The sequence below is a fragment of the Sander lucioperca genome, chromosome 5 (assembly GCF_008315115.2).
Source record: "Sander lucioperca isolate FBNREF2018 chromosome 5, SLUC_FBN_1.2, whole genome shotgun sequence".
NCBI classification, from domain to species: Eukaryota; Metazoa; Chordata; class Actinopteri; order Perciformes; family Percidae; genus Sander; species Sander lucioperca.
The window spans coordinates 23,384,356-23,407,088 of NC_050177.1; the positions used below are offsets into that span (position 1 = coordinate 23,384,356).

General features: G+C 40.2%; 2 protein-coding genes across 3 annotated transcripts in view; both read right to left on the bottom strand.

The window, feature by feature from the left end:
* The window catches only part of nectin3a (nectin cell adhesion molecule 3a), a 36,307-nt gene extending 25,289 nt beyond the window's left edge, over positions 1–11,018 (bottom strand). For both annotated transcript variants that reach the window (XM_031297600.2, XM_031297599.2), the window contains exon 1: positions 10,773–11,018. In XM_031297600.2, the coding sequence (XP_031153460.1) occupies positions 10,773–10,953 (181 nt within the window). In that variant the 5' untranslated portion in view covers positions 10,954–11,018. The remainder of the gene's footprint in view (positions 1–10,772) is intronic.
* A 5,490-nt stretch (positions 11,019–16,508) lies between these two features.
* On the bottom strand, positions 16,509–21,106 carry LOC116048481 (diablo homolog, mitochondrial). Its single transcript, XM_031297641.2, has 6 exons — positions 20,967–21,106; positions 20,095–20,227; positions 19,869–19,991; positions 17,788–17,898; positions 17,508–17,604; positions 16,509–17,041 (listed from the first exon to the last, which is right to left on the bottom strand). Exons 1-6 carry the CDS (start codon positions 21,008–21,010, stop codon positions 16,836–16,838), a joined length of 714 nt encoding a protein of 237 aa, XP_031153501.1. The 5' UTR covers positions 21,011–21,106; the 3' UTR covers positions 16,509–16,835.
* Between the last annotated feature and the right edge of the window lie 1,627 nt (positions 21,107–22,733).

Below are 22,733 nucleotides of genomic sequence, written 5' to 3' on the forward strand. Positions count from 1 at the left end.
GAGTTACCCCCAGATATTTAAATTTCTCTACATGTTTTATATATTGGCTGTACCACCTAGTGTCAATCAGTCTCTCCCCTGAGCTAGCTGCAACAGCCTGAAGCATATCAAGTAAAATGTAAACAGTAAACAATAAGTAGGCTACCCCACATCATCTCCAGACTCCATCTGGAACTTGTAAACTAAATAAGACAATCAGCTAGTAGTGTGATATGGGAGACAAGCGCTGCTCTCATATGTGAATGCACAGAGCAGGGGTGTTAAAAGAGCAGCTTCGGTTACACAGAGCAGTTGGCGAATTGTGGCGTTAGCTTCACACGCTAACAGCGGAGCTAGCAGCAAACAGCGGAGTTAACGGCGGAGCTAACAGCTAACGGCGGAGCTAACAGCGGAGCAAACAGCGAAGCTAACGGCGGAGCTAACAGCTAACGGCGGCGCTAACAGCTAACAGCGGAGCTAGCAGCAAACAGCGGAGCTAGCAGCAAACAGCGGAGCTAGCAGCAAACAGCGGAGCTAACAGCGGAGCAAACAGCGAAGCAAATGGGCATGGAAGCCATTTGTGGTCGAGGCAAGAAGGGATACAGCTACATACATCCGTGTTTGGTTGTATATGGAAGGGACTAGTTTGCTTCGTGTGGACCAGAGTGACAGAGAAAGACATGGCTCTCACGGTGTGGACTCACAGGACCGACTCGACATGTAGGCGGAGCTCGGGAGCTTCAGAGCTAAGGCGGGGCTACAGATTAGGTGTCCCTAAGAAACGCGTATGTAACAGTAGTTCCACATTACATTAATTCATTTGCACGCAAGTTTTATTTATTTTTATACCGTGTATTCTCCATGTAAATTCATGTACCGAACCGAGACGCCTGTACCGTTTCGGTTCAATACGAATACATGTACCGTTCCACCCCTAGCTGTAGTGTGTTTAATAGGCTACATAATTGTATTAGCCCATTTATTAAATAGACATGGCATGACAAATCCTTATTTTTGTTAGTATGTTACTTAATCTTGTGCCAGTTCAGTTGTTAAAAAATGCTAGTAGGACTAGAGTGTTAGTAGGGAGAGAAGATGTTTTGTTATATGAAGGTAGTCTTTAAACTAGCCTGTGTTCCCTTAGCTGTTTTACCTATTAGGGTTTTGTGTATTCATGTTTTTGGTGTCCCAAACTTTGCCAAGTTTGGATGCAGCTCGCTCCATCAATAAAGTCTATAGAAATGAAAAAATGTACAGTATAGAAATAGAGGAAGCTGCTTTGGACTTTCTTCAATACAATCAGCACAGTGCACGTCAGCAACCCCCACTTCACAACAAGGGAGGAAGTAAAGCAGTCCGACAAAAATCTGCCTCTGTACTGTGTGTACCAATGGTCAATAAAAAAACAGTAGTTTGGTCAGTGTGGCATTTCAGCAGCATTATCCTGGTCAGAGGAAGTTCATTTTCCCGCAACAACCCCCCCGCCCCCCACCCCGCCAATTTTCCCGGCACATACTCTCACCCTGTTTCTGTAACAAATTAAAACGCTTCTCATGATTTACAATTACCACCCACTTTGAACAGTGAGAACAAGGAGATTAGGTGCCTAGGTCAGTTTGGGATTAAAATAAAATCACAGCTGACTGTTCACATCTATAGTGATCTCCCATAAAAACACAAATACATGTATTTCACGACATGCCAATGCAAAATGTTTAGCCAACTGCTCTGTCAATGATGTTTTTGATAACGTTTTATTGCCCTAAATCTAGGGCTGGGCGATATGGAGAAAATCAGATATCACGATATTCTTGACCAAATACGTCGATATCGATATTGCGGCGATATTCTAGGGTTGACAATTGGTGCTCTAACAAAATATCTTCACACTTAGATTTTAGATAAATAATCATCAGTAATGTGGACATAATGTCTAAGTGGGGAAAAGGCAAATAACAGAACAGCTAGATCAGTCTGGTAAGTTCAGAAAAGTGCATCACTTTACTGTAATGCAGCCTTTAAAACCAGGAAAAGACAACACTTATGTCATATCACGATATTACGATATCCAAAATCTAAGACGATATCCAGTCTCATATCACGATATCGATATATCAATATATTGCCCAGCCCTACCTAAATCCTGTACAACTTAAGTCTAAACTTCAATCGAAGGGGAATATCGTCAACACCCCTCTTTGCAATGTACTACACACCTCCCTCCCACACTGTTAAGTCCATAGAGAATCAACAAAAATCAGTAAGACAACACCCAAGTGTATTTGTTCTGGGACTCCGGTTACATGTCTGGTTTGACATAGTGTTCCCATAACATGAGCCTCACTTGGATGTAAAAGACAAATATTTTGAGTACATAAAGGCAGTAGTACCCCATTTATTGTCGGTCTAACAGCTCTGGGTTGTAAACCTTTAAATTGTGATGCCTTCCTCTTTAAAATGAAATTCAATCCATGCAATATCTGATACTGTATTCTAACATTGTTTTTAAGCCCTAATTAGAACTGGCCACTTGTTTTGTTATGATCCTTTTCACAATCCATGTACAGGCAAAAAATAGCAACCACATTGCAACAGTAATCGTTGACTCTACACTTGTGTGACAGAGCAGCTTAGCTGTTGAAAAAGAGAGTACATGTTCCTTCATCAATACTAAACATGTAGTATTAACATGTGGTATTCTTTGTTACAGCAAGAGGGGAAATGTATTCGGCTTTACAGTCTATTTGAAAATGAAGAGAGCATCAGCAACTAAAAGCAGAATAATGCAAACTACAGGGGTGTAGCAGGGATGGCAGGGGAATACACAATAATTTGGCTGAATACCAGCAGGGATACAGTTGTGCAAAATCCTGTTCAAGCCATTACCGCAATATATCTGCATCAAGGACCAGGGCTGCACAGCAAGCCAAATCAGGGAACTCTGAGTCAGGGGACATGTCTTTCTTTCCCTCGGTTTCTGTTTCTAATGTTATCTCACACACAACGAGGGGAGAGGGTGGATGTTGAAACCTAGAAAAGTTACACTAAAGTTCTGATAAAATAGTAAAAACTCATCAGTGTCATTTCCGATTAATTTTGTCTGCTTCAAATGATGCGATGTTCCCGGCTGAGTTCAAACTGTACCCTCAGTACTACAAGAAACAGTTTTGGACTGTCACTCATCAGCAACTCCATTATTGTAAATAATGCATGCAGTGAACATGTCCTGCTCACTTGTGGTTTTAGACCTGTGATTCTGGGATAGTAAGTCCAATATGTTCTGTGTTTCCACTTTCACACACTCAAAAGTTGTATATCATAGATTAGAGGTTTGTAGGGCTGTCCTCGACTAAAGGAATTCTTAGTTGACTAACACTTCGTCGATTAATCGATTAGTTGATGTAATCGACAGAGCTGTGCTCTTTGAGAGGTGGTTAAGACTAGAAAAGCACAATATAAATGTAGTTAATGAACCATCTGTAAAAATGAGTTTCTCCACAATTAATCCTGCAAAAGTACCACTTTAAATCTTGTGCTTACCAGAAATGTGCTCATAAGTTTCTTGGAAATGAGTAATTAAGCATGAATAACCATAAAAAATGACTCATCAACTAAAGAAATCTTAGTCGACTAAGACCAAAACGACCGATTAGTCGACTAATCGACTAAGAGGTGGCAGCCCTAGAGGTTTGTTGATAAGACAGATGGTGAAGACTAGATTCAATTTGTAGGGGGAGAATTAAAACAGTTGGTTGACTGACTTTGCTGAAATTGTCCAGATATCTTGGATCAAATGTCTATTTTCATTCTTAACACATAATATCACAGGTTGGACACTAGATAAACAAGGTGCTAGAGACCTAAGAAATAGAACGTACAATAGGTGAGTGTAATACTGAGGGACCCAAGCTGCAAGTGTGCCGAAAACATTTGCGGAAAAACAAGATATTTCTTCCATTAGCTAGAGTATAATGTATGTCCCGGTTGTCACCATTCCTTGTGTACGAGCAAATAGGACAACACTACTGTACTGATAGCTTACTTGCTACAGTCAGCAGCACCTCCCAGTATTTGACTGGTGGGTGTTAATAATCTCCCACTTGGGTGGTAGGGGGTGTGTCAGTGCATACAACTGACTGTGTGCTCATCCCAAACATCATAACCACCTGACAGCTGAATGAGTGAAACAAATAAGAGTGAGTGGTGAAAAGCAGCCACACCTGTTTCCCATAACCCCAGCACTCCCCTCCTGGGAGATTCAACTGCTGACTGTGGACATCCTGCATGTATACCTCTTTAATATGGACTGTGAATCCACAGTGTATCCAAGTGACCCTAACCTCGGGGAAAAACCCCGATCCTGAAAACAGCAGGCAAAAAAAGGGTTTAAAAAGGTTTCCCTGTGTTCATTCACAGTAGGTAATTAACCACGGAAATATCTGGAAGCCATTTTTAACCACGTAGTTTCCTATGACTCAGTCATTGGAACAGTCAATTCCTGTCTATCCAAGATTTATTCAGTAGACAAGACATACTAGCTAACACACAGTGAAAATAGCATCCCTAATATTAGCATTTGCAATGTATTTTTTGCATGTTGCCCCTTTTCCTCCCAATTTTGAATGGCTAATTGCCCATGCACTGTGGTCCTAATGACTGGTAACTCCCAATGTTGGCCTGGGGAGGAAGTAGACACAAAATAATGAATGCCAGCATAAGCACTGTGCTTGGCTCGTGAAACCAGACGGTTGGGTTAAAGGTTGAGGCTAGTGTGATTCTATATTTGTGTCATTATCATTAAATCCCACAGAAAGACCAAATTCAACAAAGTGTTATTCCGCCCCTCAACGCTTTGCAACTTCTAGACCAGGGGTCACCAACACGGTGCCTGCGGGAACCAGGTAGCCCCCAAGGACCACATGAGTAGCCCTCAGGCCTGTTCTAAAAATGAAAATTGAATATTGATATTATCTGTTTCCCACCTTGTTGTCATTGTTGATAACTATTGTGAGAAATCATTAACGTGATCAGTGTCTTCACATAGATGAGTATCATTAATCATTAATAATCATATATAACTAAAGGCAAACTGAGCAAATTTGTTATTTCAGAAGAGTGTATCAAACTGGTAGCCCTTCGTATGACTCAGTACCCATGAAGTAGCTCTCAGTTTCTAAAAGGTTGGTGACCCCTGTTCTAGACCTTGTCTCTGGCACCCATCCCCAAGCCTATTCATTCCTACAGAAGATGCAAATCTTTAAAAACTGAGTTACAAAAAAAAAGAAAAGAAAGACATTTCCTAAAACAGTTGGGCACTGTAGTTTTTAGCAAACATTCCTCAAACAAGACTAAATGTGCAGTGCATTTGTTGGTGACTATAACCTCATATTTGGTAAGCTAGCTAGTATTTATGCAGCATTGTGTATGTGGGATTGACTCAAAATAACCTCCAGAGGCCATGTTCATGGTAATGTAGGTTCATATCACCCAGTGCAGTGGTGTGGTACATTGATGTGTTTTTACTATTTTTTGCACAACAATGGAAGAATAAGCCATATCATGGCTTGGCCTTCCATTCATTGTTGGTTTTGTTATTTCATGGGATTTGTTGACAATAAGAAAAATACATAATGTTGCCAGCCTTATTCCTCGAGGCAGATTTAAAATGGCTGGGTTAAGAAAAATTCTGTAACCATGTAAAACTGTTGAAACCTCAAACTGCAAATATGGTCAATTATAACTTATAATATTTGTATTGTGGATTTGTAAGCCAGGGTCAGTCTAGCAACTATGTTGGCTTGCGAGCTGGAAAAACCAAATTCTGGTCAGGCCAATCACATCGTGTATAGAGTCGGTGGGCGGGCATAACATAATGACGGCAGAGTTGCGACAGTTCTGCGTGAATTCCCTGCTACTTGAAAACAATGATGGCTGCTGCTGGCGAACAGCGGTCTTTGGAATCGGCTTTGGCCGCGACTCTGGAAGACTTGGAGTTAAGCACTGAAGACATTCTTAAAAAAGGAAGATGTGTTCGGAGTTTTGGCGACCAGATATGGCAAAAGTTTAATCTATCAACTAGCATTGCTCTGGTTGGTTGTATAGGGCCCTATGATTTCCGTGATACGGAAAATGCGGACGGAATTACGGAATCGACACATGAAAACGGAATTCTTATACACGCAGAATCGCACGGAATTTGCATATATTTTGTTGATATATTAAATAAACAATTTTTTTTACTTCCTTCTCATTTTTCAGTTTAAAACAACAAGCGGAGAAAGGTCTCTACCTAAACCGTGGCCAAATGGCATTGTTAAACATGTTGCCTAGTAACCACACGTCCATGTTGAGTTTGTTGCGTGGGGAAAAAAAATGTCGACGCGAGTGGCTCCTGATAAGCCAACGGTGGCGAAAAAATTAAGAAACTCTCAGTTGACTGTTAAATGCCGGACTGAACAATACCCCAACGACTACTATGAGTCTGGACAACAACTGTTATGTAAGTTTTGTCAACATACTGTTGACTGGACCCGCAAACACACATGTAACGACCATTTGAAATCAAAAGTTCATCTCAAGAACAAAGCTAAATCCACAGCGGGCAAATCCCTCCATGGAGGCAACGACAAAATCAATAGATGCAAGGCGTGAGTTTGTGGAAGATTTTGCTGCAGTTGAGAAAATAAAGAGGATACGTCCGTTTCTTGTTAAACATTGTAAGCAGGGAGTTTTTAAAGGTCAATACTGCTTAGAAGTGAAAAGAAAACAAGCAAATCCGAAAAATCCGAAAGGGCTAAAAATAAATCCGAAAACACGGAATTTGAAAAAAAATAAAACGGAATTTGAAAAAATAAATAAAACAGATTTCATAGGGCCCTAGTTGTAGCGCTATCCTATTGCGTGCAGAGGGAATTTGAAAGACAACCATTTATCCCGCCCCTCGGATTGAGCCCTGCCAATGGTGAGTTCCCAGACCCAACATCTTGATGTGGGTCTGGCTTGTCAGGCTAGATTTTTAAACCATGAAGGCTTAATATTTGAAAATCTTCACTTCAATATTGTGCATATGCAGTGGGCCGGTAGCAAAACAAGGAAAAAGAAAGATTTGATGTGTTGAGTAAGTAACTCTAATCTGTAAATCTGTAATCCAGATCCCCTTTTATAGAGTATCATACAGAATCTTTAGTTAGGGTAATTCAGGTTAGAACAGGTTAGTGCAGGCAGTGATGAATAGACTTGTGAGGGCAGTGTGCTGAAAGTAAATCAACAATTGACTGCAGTGTCTTTTTATTTATCCTGGTTTCAGACAAGTCCAGGAATAAGCTAAAACTGGAGGTTACAGCTCTGAATTTACTGATGGACCACCAGGGAACAGCTTGCCATACAAAGCCTCTGACAGTCAGTCACATCTGTCGGGGGAAGAGGAAGCAAAGGGTGGAGTCAACAGAAGCTAGTGGCCACAGCCTGCTCCCTAAACCCCACACACACACTGCCTCCATGTCCCACAATAAAGCAGCACACTCATCTGCTGATGGCCTTCCTTCAAAAAGAAAACACTGCATGCATTTAATGTGATTGGGAGTTTTCAGTCTGCTGCTTCACAGCTGAGATTTAAGATCAAATGAGAGGATCAGATGAATGCTACAGCTGCTACCCACAGATCCAGAGAATCCAAATCCTTAAACTTACTTTAAAGCCCCCTTTTCTTGTATATAATTTCAATATAAAGTAACTAGTGTGGATAATAAACACCAGACAACAGTGAAATGTTGGCATCTGCAGGCATATTTAGTCAGTGGACCACGAGTTGGTCTACTTTACTAAGTCATGCCTGAACTTGCTTGCTTAAACCAATCATTGTTTGAAAAAGACTGACTGGAAAAATGGTAAAAGTATCAACTGAATCGAGTAAAATTCACTGTGACAGACAAGATTTCTTAGTGTGATAAAATGTAATTTTCCAGAGAAGCCAGAAAGGTTGGCAGGTAACTATATATTTACATCTATAACAAAAATGTAATGTTAACGTGAAAATTACATTCAGTTAGGGTTGGGCGATATGGAGAAAATCAGATATCACGATATTCTTGACCAATTACCTCGATATTGCGGCGATATTCTAGGGTCGACAATTGGTGCTTTAACAAAATATCTTCACACTTAGATTTTAGATAAATAATCATCAGTAATGTGGACATAATGTCTAAGTGGGGAAAAGGCAAATAACAGAACAGCTAGATCAGTCTGGTAAGTTCAGAAAAGTACATCACTTTACTGTAATGCAGCCTTTAAAACCAGGAAAAGACACCACTTATGTCATATCACGATATTACGATATCCAAAATCTAAGATGATATCCAGTCTCATATCACGATATCGATATAATATCAATATATTGCCCAGCTCTACATTAAGTTATCCACCTTCCACAAACAGAAAGGTCCCAAAAACATGTTTTGACCTGATCTGCCCTTTGGTGACAAAGTTGTAGCTATTTGATTTATATTTTCAATGACAAAACTACTTTCTTGGCTACATATTGTGTTTAATTAATAACCACTGAAGCACGTTCACCTCTAGGAGTAACAAATGTGCTCTGTCAGTGCGCTGCTTTTTCAAATCTATTTCTGTTTTGAGTCTGTAATTTAGGTGGCTCCATTACAACATTATTTATTTAGATTATGAATCATGTGGCCCCAAGAGAAAAAACCACAAAACTATGGTCTTCAATTACAGACCTCACCGACTGTCGCCACGCCTTGAATGAATCCCCTCCTCACAGCCCCGTCTTCAGGGAATCAGAAAATTGCACAGTCAAGGAAGGTTTTTGACACAAAGTCCCCCTGCATACTTGTGCTGCGCTGAACACCCAACAGTAGGCCTGGGCCACATGGGCTCCAACCATATGTCATTGAGCGTCAACAACCAGCACACCTTTCTCTTCCAAACACGACACCAAAACTAACCTTCGCTGGCTAGTTTGTCCTCTGTGTTAATAATCAGCTTGTTTGGCTGTCAAGGTGAGTAGTTGAAATGAAAACCAGCACACACATGGTACCAAACAGCACTGTTTGGAGGCTAAGAAGCTTAGTTTGCAACAGTGCGTTGCTTATCAGTTCCCTGTGTTGATTTATGAGCCAGTGTTTTATGGGTAAAGACAGAAAAGGTTTGGTATGAAAAGGACTCTGTAAAAGTATGTGTTGCAAGTGTGTGTGTGTGTGTGTGTGTATGTGTGTGTGTGTGTGTGTGTGTGTGTGTGTGTGTGTTTTCGCATGACAGATGACACTGGTGGCAGCCGTAGAGACACACATACTGGAGCTTGACCGATGCATCTGCTAGGCCAATTTATCAGCCACTATTATCTTATCTCAGATATATATTACTATATGAGGTGTCTGCTGACGTTGACAAGAAATTGCAGTACAGAATTGCCAAAGATATGTTTGAGGTTATTTGGAAACAGTGTCTTCATTACATAGTTTGTCCACAAAAATAAGCACTAATCAGTTAGTTGTTAACTGTAAAATGTACCAATCAGTATGTATTGATCACAATTAATTAAAAAAAGTATTTTTATTGATGTTTATCAAAATTGTTTGGTTATATTATGTGATGTGTTTAATATTTGCCGGTGTCATTATCAAATAGCCTACTGGTATCAGTGTCAGCCGCAAAAATTCAGTACATTTTATGTTGATCGACTGATTGGATAAACTAATCTTTATCTAATCAGTCGATCAACATAAAATAAAGATACCTTTAGTGCCCTTGCATTCAGGAAAAAACAAATGGTGCATTCTTGGGCAGTATTTACTTTAGCATCCTTCAGTGTTTGTCCCTTCTTTTGTCTTAGCAGGCCTGTCATGCATTGCAGTCCCAGCTCAGGACTGGGATACAGCAAAACTCTCCAGCTGCACTACTTGGAACAGTATCGAGACTGGAAGGTGCTGTGTCTGGCATGCAGCCCAACTGCAGGTCAATACTTCCAGAGACTCTGTGACTGCAGTGCCTTCCTTGAAATATGTCTTCATTTCCCCTGCCACCCTTCACGCCCAAAGCGGAGAGGTCTGCGCTGCCTCTCCTCTCCTGTATCACATAACGTGTATCCCCCATCTATATCCAACAACTCCTTGGCACACTTTTCACAATGGAGCTCATCTTTGCTTACACCCACAATACTCCATTTCGTTTCTATTTTTGTACACCACGAATCAATGCTGCTCCTCAATTAGTTTATATCTGAGTGGGAGAGAAACGTCTCCCCCCACACTCCCTGAGTAATGTAAACTAGTTAAGTCGTGATGTGACACACTGGAAGTAATGTTGGCTAGAAAATATGCGTGTAGTTAACGTTACCACCAAATCAGTGCTGTGCTTAAAGTTATCTCCTGTCCCGAATGGAGTCAGTAGGAATGGAAATCTAACGTTAATTGCTAGCTGTGTTTAATTAGCAGTTGCTGTGTGGGGTATAAGTTAACGTAAACTATTTTAGTAACGTTAATGAAGTTGTATTCAAATGTGAAAGACAAGCGAGGTTTATATAGCTAACTCTGACTGACGCCAGTAGCTAACTTACTTTCCTATCGACGACGTAATGTAGGATCCACACACACGAACCGTTAGCTTAAATAAAGCTAGCAGGCTTTGAACCAAAACACAACGAGGACTAACGTTAGCCGGTTTTGAATTGGCGATTGTAGCTAACGTTAGAGACTCAGAGCAGCTCCACCGCAACTTCTTTCAATGGCCTCAAAAGTAGCACTGGCAAAATGACAAAGAAACCGTTAACTCACAGGAAAGTCCGTAAAAGGTGAGAAGTGTTGTTAACAGTCGCAGTCCGTTAGATGGCAAAGTCCTCTTCTCCATGATTCCTGTCTGTTTGTGCGCTTCGGCACTCTGATCTGTCTGATCCGTCCTCCTCGCTCGTCGCTGCTCTGTCTGGCTGGCTCGCGCTCCTGGGGAGCTGCTCTCCATAGCGACCGATCCGCGTGGGCTGTACCACTTCTGCAGGACAACAGACGCACGCACGCACGCACGCACGCGGTCCCAATCATCCCCATTTGATTTGATTTGTTCTTCTTTAACACTGGACACATATGAGTGGTGATATAATTAGTTGTGGCTTCTTTCACTACTGTAGTATGGTAAAGTAGCCTAAATATCCTGCATTCAACATATTACTTATAGATTTTATTATTAGGAAAATATACTTTAAAAATAAAACCCAATGCACAACTATATAATTTCATATTAGAATTTTAACCCTTTTAATAATTATGCATTTGTGTGTAAGTAGCATTTTACTCTGCAGCTGATCTTGGTGAGGCTAATCTTACTATCTACACAGTTGAGAATCTTTAAAACATGCTTCATTATATGCTATGTCAAATTCTAACTCACTATGGTATGAGTAAAACGTACAATTGTAGTGGAATAGAAGTATAAAGTTGCATGACATGGACACATCCAAGTAAAGTACAAGCAAATGTACTTACATTCCACCACTAGTAGTAGTTCTATCAGTGGTAAACATAATTTAGCCATACAGTAATAGACCTGTCAGACCACAGTAGTAGTAGTACAGTAGTTGTGTTTGTTGTAGTAACAGTAGGGCAGTAGTAGTAGAGGGAGTCTCAAACATTCTCACATCAAAGATTGATTAAATAGATTGACATTGGTTACTAGACCATCATTAATGAGACTTCTTAAACACATTAGAGAGGACTTCAGTTGTTGGATAGGACCCAGGCTGGATTACCAGCTGGACAATGTGAGCAGCTGCCCTGAGGCCCCAAAACCTCAGGGGGGCCCAAAGGCTCCGGGTTCACCACATGCGATTAGTTTTAGGTAATTTCATTAATTGAACATTTGTTCAGTAATATGGTTTGCAACACATAAGCACAACAAAACTGCCATGATAAGGGCACTAAATTGACACTGGCTTTGTTACATCATTTTGGGGCCCGTCCTTGTAGAGGGGCCCTGAGTTAAAACCTAGCTTAACGGTCTTTATAATGTTATTTTATACTGCACTTACATTATGCATGTTGCTTAAATGTGCTTAATCAAGTTACATAAAAATAATTACTAATTTCAAAGTTTGCCTACACAGTTTATAGAAAGTGGGAGTAACAGGGTTGGGGGAGAAGGGGTTATCAGTGGGTCCTAGAGGGTTAATCTGACCCTGGATAGAACATAAGCGGATAACTGCTTCATATTTACATGGCATTATAAAATAGTGATCTTTATGCATATTCACTCTCCTAAAAAGAATGAAATAAAAGTGTAATTTTGTGTGGATCAGTGGGGAATCCCCCTGTTCCGGGAGCCCACTTGTGAAAACATGCACACTAAACCGCAATGAAACCATTACTTGTCTAAATCACCGTTTTTCTTTTTAAGAATGACTATCTTCTTCACAGCAGTGACTGAACAGGTAAAGGTTCATTGTCTTCATCAAGGAGACACTGAACCTCTATCTGGTCTTGGCACATCCAGTGGGCGTTGTGGCGATCAGACCTGCAACTGGACCTGCACATTAGTCTCTCTAACCACCAGGCCCAGCCTATTTATAGATTCACTTTTCATATGCAGGTTATGAAATGTAAGCTGATATAAATGTTAACACATTTCTAAGGGCTCTCAGACTCCTGTAGCAGATTCAATCAATCAGTGAAAATATGGATAACACATTATTACAACTACACATTATTTACATAACCTAATCTTATTTTTATTATTATTATTAACTATATTCAGTACATTACACATTCATTCTGTGGAAATACACACATATATATATATATATATATATATATATATATATATATAAATAATAAAAGATTTTTAGGACTGTCAACTTTAACTAAAATAAGCAGCCACAAAGGAAATTTTTTTTTAATCACTAACCAGGCCTAATTCTACAGAAACAGTTCAGCTAAAAGTTCAAATGAATAAACCTACAACCGGATGATGATAATCAGGGATTGCTGAGGCACGTATTTTGGAGACAATGTGTAACCAATGTTATACAAGTATTCGTGGAAGTGAATGTGAAAGTTAATATAAACCCCAGGAGATCAGCTACTGAAGGACAAAGCAGTCACATGCAACGAAAGTGCTTCACTGATTCCCATTTCTGAAAAAAAAGTGTGCACACTGAATACTCTGTCCTAAAACAAAGTGGTAATGAAGCACTCCTCTCTTTGCATTGTTCTTTTCTTTGAGATAATTACAGCTTTTACGCATTCAGGAATCTGGCGTTGTGTGCAGCACGGTGTTATTATCATGCACTGAAGCTTGAACTGATAAACATGCTCACTCAGCAGTTTTAGGCGGACATCGTATTTATTCACTGAAGATAAGCAAAAATGCTCATCTCAGTTGTGATTCCCGCATGTCGAGCTTCCCATTTCACTTTGCTGTGACGTCTTCATAGCCTGTATTAGAGTCCTCATCAGGGGACGTGAACTCTCCATGGAGCCTCCATCTCCTGCAAAATTTAACCAGCTCTGTCTCCCAGTGCTACAGCTCAGCATCACTGTGATTAAAGCATGACCCATGATATGTCACCACACTGTACCCCCTGCCTTTATTCCCTCTGGTGGTTTATTTATATCCTCAAAGAGCTATAAATCCCTAGGTGAAAGTGCTGCCCTTTTCACCAATCAATCTCCCCTCCTGGGCCACTTTGCATTGGAACAGTAAAGTCAGAGCAGTGAGGACGCATGCACATTGATGAGATGGTAAATCACATCTCATTTTCCTTCCACAAAACACTGAATGTGTTAATGATATCACCAATTTGGGTAAAATAGTTTCAGTGAGGGTTATTTCACACCACTGGCATAACTTATGCTGCATAAATGCTCAAACCCCCTGCAGCAGCACTAAATAGTTTATAGGCATTTAAGGCCCATGACCTTTGTAATTACAGTTACCTCATTGAGGTTTTCTGCTGCAAAAATACTTCATAGTAAGCTCTTTTGCATTTTCTTGCAGGCAGAAAGGCAAGGCTGCACTGGCACCCCCTCCCCCCTGTGACCAGTAGGTGCACATCCACACAGACGGTCTGGGACATTTGGTTTTACAGTCTGTGAAAACAGCCATTGTTAAACACAACATTCCTCACTAGTCACATTGGTGAGCCAGTCGTTGCACACCTCAAAAGCTTCCACCCACACCGCCTCTTCTGTAGCCATTCTCATGGTCCCATCCCCTGCTAAGGCTTGACCATCTAGAGCAGAGAGAGGTCACCTCAGTGCTGACGCTACACACTTGTGTTTGCAGCTCCACATAGGTCTCCAACATAATGAGCTCCCTCTGAAATGACCCTCTGCAGTACACACCGACCTTTGGAAGGCATAGGGGGAGACCATTAAGACAGCGAACCCGTTACAGAGCTTATTCACATTACTGAAGGATAAGGCTTTAATGAGTAGATCTGGTAATATACTTGCAGGTTAGGTGTATATTCTTTAAGTGTAGGCCTGGTTTAACTTTCTTCAGTATGTAATATACTGTGGAGGCAAGAACAACAGTGGGAAAAGAAGACAAATTTGTGTTGAGGGTTCAAACTGGTTAAAATGCATGCACAATCATTCTGTACTGTATGTGCACATGCTGGTTTAGAGACACAATGACACACATATACTGTATACAGTACATACACATGTTAGTATTTGCAACAGGGTATGCAGTATATTCACATGAAGGGTCCTAACAATATGGGGTTTATCACAATCATTAATCACCATATAAAATAGGTCATATCTATTGTCATAAAAAAGTAAGTAAATAGTGACACCAATAAATACATTTCAACTGACTAGGAATGAACCTGCAAACGCAGTGCATCCCACTGTAATGAAAGATAGAAAATGGATTTAGATCGCCATCTGCTGGAATAAAAAGAGGGGTTTACAATTTTTTAAGTCTGTCTTGTTTCACTGTACATACGGGCACCTGACTATTGTTTTAAGAATTAGTTTGAACGCTTAAAGACTGTGAAGTCCTGTAAACATGCAGATAACGTCAGTCTGCATTTAACTCCTTTACATGTTTGACCAGCTGCCCACACCTTAGCCTAAATCATTTTGTAACTTGTGTGTTGGAAACAAAACTATCCAAATATGAAATGATTCTCCTGTTTTGTGTCAACCAGTTCTTTGACCAGAGGTAGAGCAGTTTGTTTTCTGTTCTGATAAAGTGTGGAAAGAGGTGATGCTGTAGATGAAGTGATGACAGGAGGTGTTGAGAAATGGCCTAAAAGCTCTACAGGAGAATCAGGACATGGCTAATTTGCAGAGAAGGAAGAGTTGTTGAGTGAAAAAGAGAGATACAAATAACAAGTAAAGCAACCTTATAGATGTTCTCAGAGGTACGCGAGTGGGAATCTGTGAGAAATCCCTTCATTTGCAAATTGAAATTTCAGTGGATGGAATAGTCATACAAAATTACTTCGGAGTAACATGTTAAAAAATGTAGTAACACCAGCTGATTGGTTGAATTTCACAAAAACAGTGTTAGTCAGCCAATTGTGTGGCGTCTCTGGGTTTTACGGTGTTTACAAAGTGGCTTCTTTAGCAGGGGACAATTGCACAGACACCAATAATTAAGTCAGAAAAAAAATCTGGCAAATACTGGTTTCGAACGGCTCTCTTTCTTTGGCTCCCATGTGAAGTGGTCACATTGTTTTCCCTCCATTTCTAGCATTCACCTAGTCATTTGGATCAACACAATGTTACAAAAACCAGACCTTGCAACACAATACTGAATCTTATCCACTAGTCACTTCGGTACACACAATATTCATCTAGTAAACATGAAATTAAACGTTTTATTTTCTGATGCAGGCGTATTAAAGAGAAGACACACCAGCCCGATAATCGGGCGTCGGGCCGTCTGGCGAGGTCCGTGACTCAAGTCTGTTCGGTGTGTCCCGTGCCGTCGGCCGTCCGAGGAGCTGTCGGCATTCATTTGGGCCGACCCGACATGTTCAGTCGGAGACAGGGCAGTCGGGACTCACCCGGAAATGGGGAGCGGATGAGCCGCTCAAAATCTGACGAAAATCTTTTAAACTGACCTTTGTCAATCTGAAATGAAGACAGATTCAGAAACTGCACGGCCTATTTCTCTCTTAAAATGTTTTCAGAAACACGTTTCGGTGAACTATTTTAGTCCAATATGAGATCGTATTCTGAACAAGCCGCCATGACAGTCTGGCTGTGAATTTCCGGAGAAAAAAGAACCACGTGGCGCGTTCGTCCAGTCAGCTGCCGGTTTTCATTTTCTGGGAAATAATCAGACTGTTAATGGAAACGATACAGAGCAGCGCCGCCTGCTTGTATGGAGACGTATTACGTTTTGCGCACGCGCAGAGCGTACGTTCAAGTTGGCGTCGCCTCAGTGTGTTCTGAGGCATTTTTTGGACCTTGGGGACCCGACTGATCAGTCCGACTGGCTTTACTGCCGACGGTCGGCCGTCTGGTTGGTGTGTCAGGGCCCTTAAGTGAAGAACCAAATAAACAGTTTTATTACTGTCTTGTTTTTATTACAATGAATTTTGACAAAATATAACAAAAAAATCAGATGCTGGTCGAGTCACAATACAATAAATAGTGGATCGAAACTTAATCCTCTATACTGCAGAAGCAGTTGATAGTCATTATTCAACATTATTTTTTTTATATTGCCGATTATGTGCAGATGTAAGCACATTTGAGCACAATCTACATAACGAGTCACAGACAAACATGTTAAAGACTAAAAAGAGAGAAGACATTAAAAGATATTTACTTTGAAAGCAAATAAACTTTTTTATGTTTTCTTGTTTTCTAAAACTCAGGATATTTGTTTCAGTCTTCTCTTAAATAAGCCTCAGGCACCTCGTCCTCATCACTCTTCTCTAAGGAGGCAACATATTGGGACACCCTTTCAACCTCCATTACTTTAGTCTCAGCCAACTTCGCATCTGCATCTACAGACAGTTTCTGGGCCTCCTCCACCTGCGACTGGGCCACCTGAATGTTTGTCCTCACTGTGATGGATGCATGTTCAGCTCCTGGACACACACACACACACACACACACACACACACACACACACACACACACACACACACACACACACACACACACACACACACACACACACACACACACACACAGACACACACACAGTCAAATTGTTGAAAAAAGTTCAAAGGTTGACATCACAACAGCTTAAGTTCAGACATTAGGTGTGGTCATTAAGAAGACACTCCTGTCCATCATCACCATTTTGTTTTACACTACGGCCTGCTGAGTGACAGCAAATGATCCATACGCGGTCCAAAGTGTAACATTGACAGCAGCTGAATAGGAACAGGCACAGACAACAACATACAAAGCTTTGAGAAGATGATTCACAGCTTAACACTTTTATTTATCATAACAAAATCCCTAAGAAAACCTGCCTCAACACTTCATGACAACCCAACCATTCGTTCACACGGCCATATAACCACTCAGACACTGTCTTTTACACACCTGAGATGTATGCTGCCTCGGCTGCCGTTTCACACAGCTTGACGGCGTTGACCCAGTTCAACTCAAAACGCATGCATTCATCTCGTTTGTCACTAACCTGTCAGGACAGAGAGAATGATACATTCCGACTCAAACTGATCTACAACTGTTTGTTGTGTAGAGTTTGCAAGTCTGATGTCCTATTTATGGCGCGTCAATCAATAAATTAACAGAAAAACTGAATGCTATGCTCAGGTTTGTTTTAAAGTACTTTTCAGCAAAGTGGACAACACAAACTAACCTCTGAACGCTGGCCAATGATCACCTGCCAGATTGTATCCTCTTCTGCTGGAGTCAGTTTTCCCAGTGAATCCAAATATCGCCTTTGGAGGGCAATGAGTGTGTGTACAGCCTGTTAGCAAACAGAGGAAGGACATATACAGTTTACATTTAAAGTCCGGATCAGAATCTACAAATTCTACATGTTAAGAAATACTTTGTGAAAAGACTGTTAACTGTGTAGTACTGAATTGTGGAGTTAGACTGTTAAAACACGTTTTCACCATTTCTGCGTCCATGTTAGTTTGGGCGGGCCTGAAATCGTGGCTCGATGACACACTGGAGTCATCCTTTACATAACCACTCCCCTACTACATGAAAACGGCGTTACTACCGACGTTAGAGCGCATAGCATCAGTGTTGTTTCGTTCACGCTGGGTGAGCAGCGATTGCTCTTTTAGTCTAATAAATACATGTTCCGGTAATGCCACAATCATTATGAACACAAGAAAATTAACTGTCACTAATGTATCTTTCAGTCTTGCAGCTTGAATCAGCTACCCGGCCCGCAAGCAGTTACTGCGCACAGCTGTGAAGGGGGGGGGGGGGGGCGCTGCTGTGCTACCATAGACTGCGTGTGCTACTGAGTAAGCTGCTAACCAGAATCTGTCGATGTGCAGCGACTCATTCTTCGGCTCAGTGCCTTCAGCGATACGCCCCAAGCGCCTCAGAGCAGAGAATACAGCTTCTTTTTTTATTTATGATTTTGTGTACGTGGCAATTTTTTTATCCTAAAGATTTGGCTGGCTGATTTTACTGCGGTGTGACAAAATCAGAACACATTTATTTTTGCTTTACCCAGAATTCAGACAAAAATCAAACTAGGGAAGCAGAGTAGCACAGAGGAGGATTTCTGGTGTGGACACTTTTCAAAACTATTATAGTTAGTTATGTTATTGTGACTGCCACAAATAAAATGCCATTCACCTCTGTTGTATTGGAGTAACAGCAGAAGTCACAGATATGTCTTTGCATGTCTTTCACTAAGGTAATTGGGAAAATAGGTATGTTTTTGTGTGCTTTGGATGAACTAACCTTGTAAGGTTTATAGCCATACTTAACAAAACCCACTACCGTTTGGAAACAGATCTGGAGACACTGCCATTGGCTTCTCTACACATTACATCATGCAAAACTTGACCCCGACCTGCTCCGCTTTTATCCCTGGTTCATTTCAAACCTTCATCCTCAGCTCACTCATCCAACTCCTGTTCCATACATAATATTAATATTTACATACAGTATATAACAAAACATTATTTATATCCTCCATTTTTTCTGATCAGTATCATCAAATCACACTGTGTAAACTTCAGCACATAGTTTTGAAGTACTGAGAGAATCACTGGCTGCCAATAAAGAAACTGGGTGTGTTTCTTATTTCTTGTTATCTATTGTATCTTATATAGTAAATATAGTTTTCCTAGTTAAAGGCTTTTTGGGGGCCTTTTTTCCCTTACTGAATTGAGGGTCTGAAGATACAGGCAGGGTCCACACGCATTTTAACCAATGCTTTTTCATGACTTTTCGGCAAATTTCCATGACTATGTATTCCTGAAAATGTCAGTCGACATTATACAATAAGAATACAAATCTGTGTTAAAGTTTACCCTCAGAGGTTTAACAATAAATGAATGACAATTAATGTGGTTCATAGTGGGATTCATAATATCGCGCCCTGAATACAACGGTGAGGTTAGGAAGACGTGAAATACATTTATTAATCACGTTATTATGCTGTGTTAAAAAAAAATAATTTCCATGACTTTTCCAAAACTTTCTGGGTCTTTTTATGTTTCCAAAACCTTTCCAGGCCTGGAATTTGCATTTTTTAAATTCCATAACTTTTCCAGGTTTTTTCAAAACGTATGAACCCTGTACAGGGTGTTGTATGCTGCAGGTTGTAAAGCTGCTTAAGCCAATATTTGTGATTTGGGGCTATGTAATTAAAATGTCCTGACTTGTATACTTACTGTACTTGCAAATAATCTTTCTTCAATCCTATGATATCAGAAACATGTTTACCACAAGATCAAAACTTACTTTTGAGTACTCCGTGATGGCATCTATAAGAGCCAAAGTGGTCTGAGAGAGAAAAGAGCTTGAACTGTCTGTAACCAGAGAGGCTGCTCGTTTGATCAGAGAGTCATGAGAGAGGTTTTCAACCTGAGAGACAAACACACAAGATACGTGGATGTTGTATGTTATATACTGTAGATGGCTGCTGTTATTTCATATGCCTTTATCTCTGGTGTGGTGACAGACTCACCTGTCTGAAAGGTACAGCACACAGCCCACAGCCCACAGTCAAAGACGCTATACCTGTACACACAATATTTGTCCATTTGCCCGCTGTATGGACTGCAGGTCTTCTGCTGCTGAACAGGACACGTGCTGAACTCCTGAAGAGAACCAAACCAGGCTCACTTTCAGACAGCCATGCCCGATAGATACGTCACGTATAGGCTATTTATGGCTCCTGATCATTATCATATATATATTAGGCTCATTCGAGATGAACTGCGCCTCCCCTGTAAAGTAGACGAGAGCAGCCGGGGGCGGTGACAAAAATCCGCTGTCAAGTCGGACAGTTTCCAGCTGATTTCAGCAGCCTTCGGCTGAACAGGAAGTGACAGAAACACTGTGGTCCGATTCCGATTTAATAAAATGTTATCAGACGCATATATTAGCTTGTACACAGTCTCCAGTTTTTTTTAATTATGACAGAGTAGCTCTCAAAATGCTGACACAAATCTACCCGGCATGCATTGGGCGGCGATCGCCGGTGATCGATTCTGCGCAGACCTGGCTCATCTCCAACGAGCCTATTATATCTCTGACTAGCGACCAGAGCTGAAGCTAGTTTAACATTGCGGTCATTTTCTCTTCTTTTTCGAGTCACTTCTGTATAAGAAAACATGCTAATTAATGAATACATTTAAGCAATGAAAACATGTTTAACGTGTATTCTACTTCCGGTTGTTGTTGCTAACACTGCTATGAAGCAAAACATTCTCATTTTCCCTCTTTTAAGTCCACAACAGCATGTCATTTCTTAAGGGTCGGTTAGTTTAGTAATTTGTGTATAAATGAAATTACAAACTTTACCTGCATACCGTTATCTAACAATAAAACACCTACCTGAGGAGACGGAAACAGGTTATCACCCTCCCCAGCGCGGCCATGTTGGTCCGCCACAGTAAAATGTTGTTCGTCGTCACTCAGCAAAGGTTCCGCGGCTTTGAAGCTGTCAAAGACTGAACACTGTCGCCCTCTCGTGGGTCAAACGGCAACATCATCATGTGGTTAGCCCGGGTTAGCCACGTTTGTCTGCTCATCTGTCATGTGCCTACATAGCGCAAAATGCATTGGAGTGTTCAAAGAACCCAGGTCTTGTTTCTCTCCATGTGTACTTGTCAGTGTTGGAAGAAGAAGTATTCAGATATGACGCGTTTTTAAAGATTGTCATTACTGTGTAATACCGGTAATAGCCTCACCTCTATTAGCTACAGAGTAAAATGTTACTTACTTACACATGAATGCATTATCATTAGTATTCTAATAATGTGAAATTGATATAGCACTTTATACACTAACTTTATTGAACTACTACAATGCACAGTGGTGAAAGAGATCACATCTTAAAAACGTTGCAATACCACAGTGAATAAATGAAATGAAAAAGCTTACTTTGTTAGGCTTTAGGCTAAGTAAAAGTCCTGCATTCAAATTCTTACTTAGACAATTACAAAAGTATTCACATCAAAATACAAGAATCAAAAGTAAAAGTACTTATTATGCAGAATGGCCCTTTTCAAGATATTATTATATAATTATTATAATAATAATTATAATTATAACCATTGATGCATTAATTGTTTACACCGCTTGCAGCTGGTAAAGGTGGAGCTAGTTTTAATAACTTCATGTAGGCCTACTGCTGGGTATAGGTAGTTTGTGAATTCATCAATCAAAATATGTCATCTATCTTCAACAATAATAATACTTCACAGTGTAGTTGTTGATAATATTCTATATAATCTGATTCTGTCAAGTAACTAGTGACTAAAGTTATCAAATTTAGTGGAGTAAAAAGTGCAATATTTGCCTCTGAATGGTTGTGAACTAGGTGGTAATACTCAAGTCAAGTACAAGTACCTCAAAAATTGTATTTACAGTTCTTAATTAAATGTATGTATGTTACTTTCCACCACTGGTAGTTGTGATGTCATGTGGTCTGTCATAACTGCTGCACCTATAGATGCTTTACCATACAACAACAATACTTTACTCAAAATCTCTGATTGCTACTGTAAAGACATCATAATCAGGCCTTTACTTATTGCTACTTCTCTACAGCAACAACAGCTTCATGATTGTACATATGAGAAAATATTGATGGTCATGTTATGTTTGCACAGTATAGGGTTAACAATATTTTTGTCAAGAGTCAGTGGGTCATCCATTTATTTCATTATACCAGTGAAGTAACTTATGTCAAATAAAGATATGTATGTATAAAGATGATCAAACAAGGGTTATATTTGCTCACACTAAAGTTGTTAATGTGTGTGTAAACTGACTTTACCTCACTATCATGTTTTCAATTTCTTTGGTTCCCATATTTTCTTTTTAATAAGTACATATTTGAATGTTTAGACATTGAATGCAAACATTTTGTTTAAAGTTTTGTTAACAAAATGTTAACAAATGATTACAGATCCATTCATTAGCCAAACCAACATCAACAGAGCAGTCGTTAAATAATTAATGATGCCATTATTAACCACTTTTAATTAGCTTCACTGGAGTTTATTGTTACACACAGGAAAATAGATAACAGGCCAATTATCATCATCATTAAGTTGAAGAAAACATCTTCTGATGATGAAAAACAAGCCAAGACTT

Bases quoted from the DNA above. Each gene is read 5' to 3' on its own strand.
- LOC116048481 (XM_031297641.2), bottom strand. From the start codon at position 21,010: ATGGCCGCGCTGGGGAGGGTGATAACCTGTTTCCGTCTCCTCAG. The intron at 20,228-20,966 runs GTAGGTGTTTTA...GGTTCTCTTCAG, and splicing joins ACCTGTTTCCGTCTCCTCAG to GAGTTCAGCACGTGTCCTGT. The intron at 17,899-19,868 runs GTAAGTTTTGAT...GTTTGCTAACAG, and splicing joins CCATCACGGAGTACTCAAAA to GCTGTACACACACTCATTGC.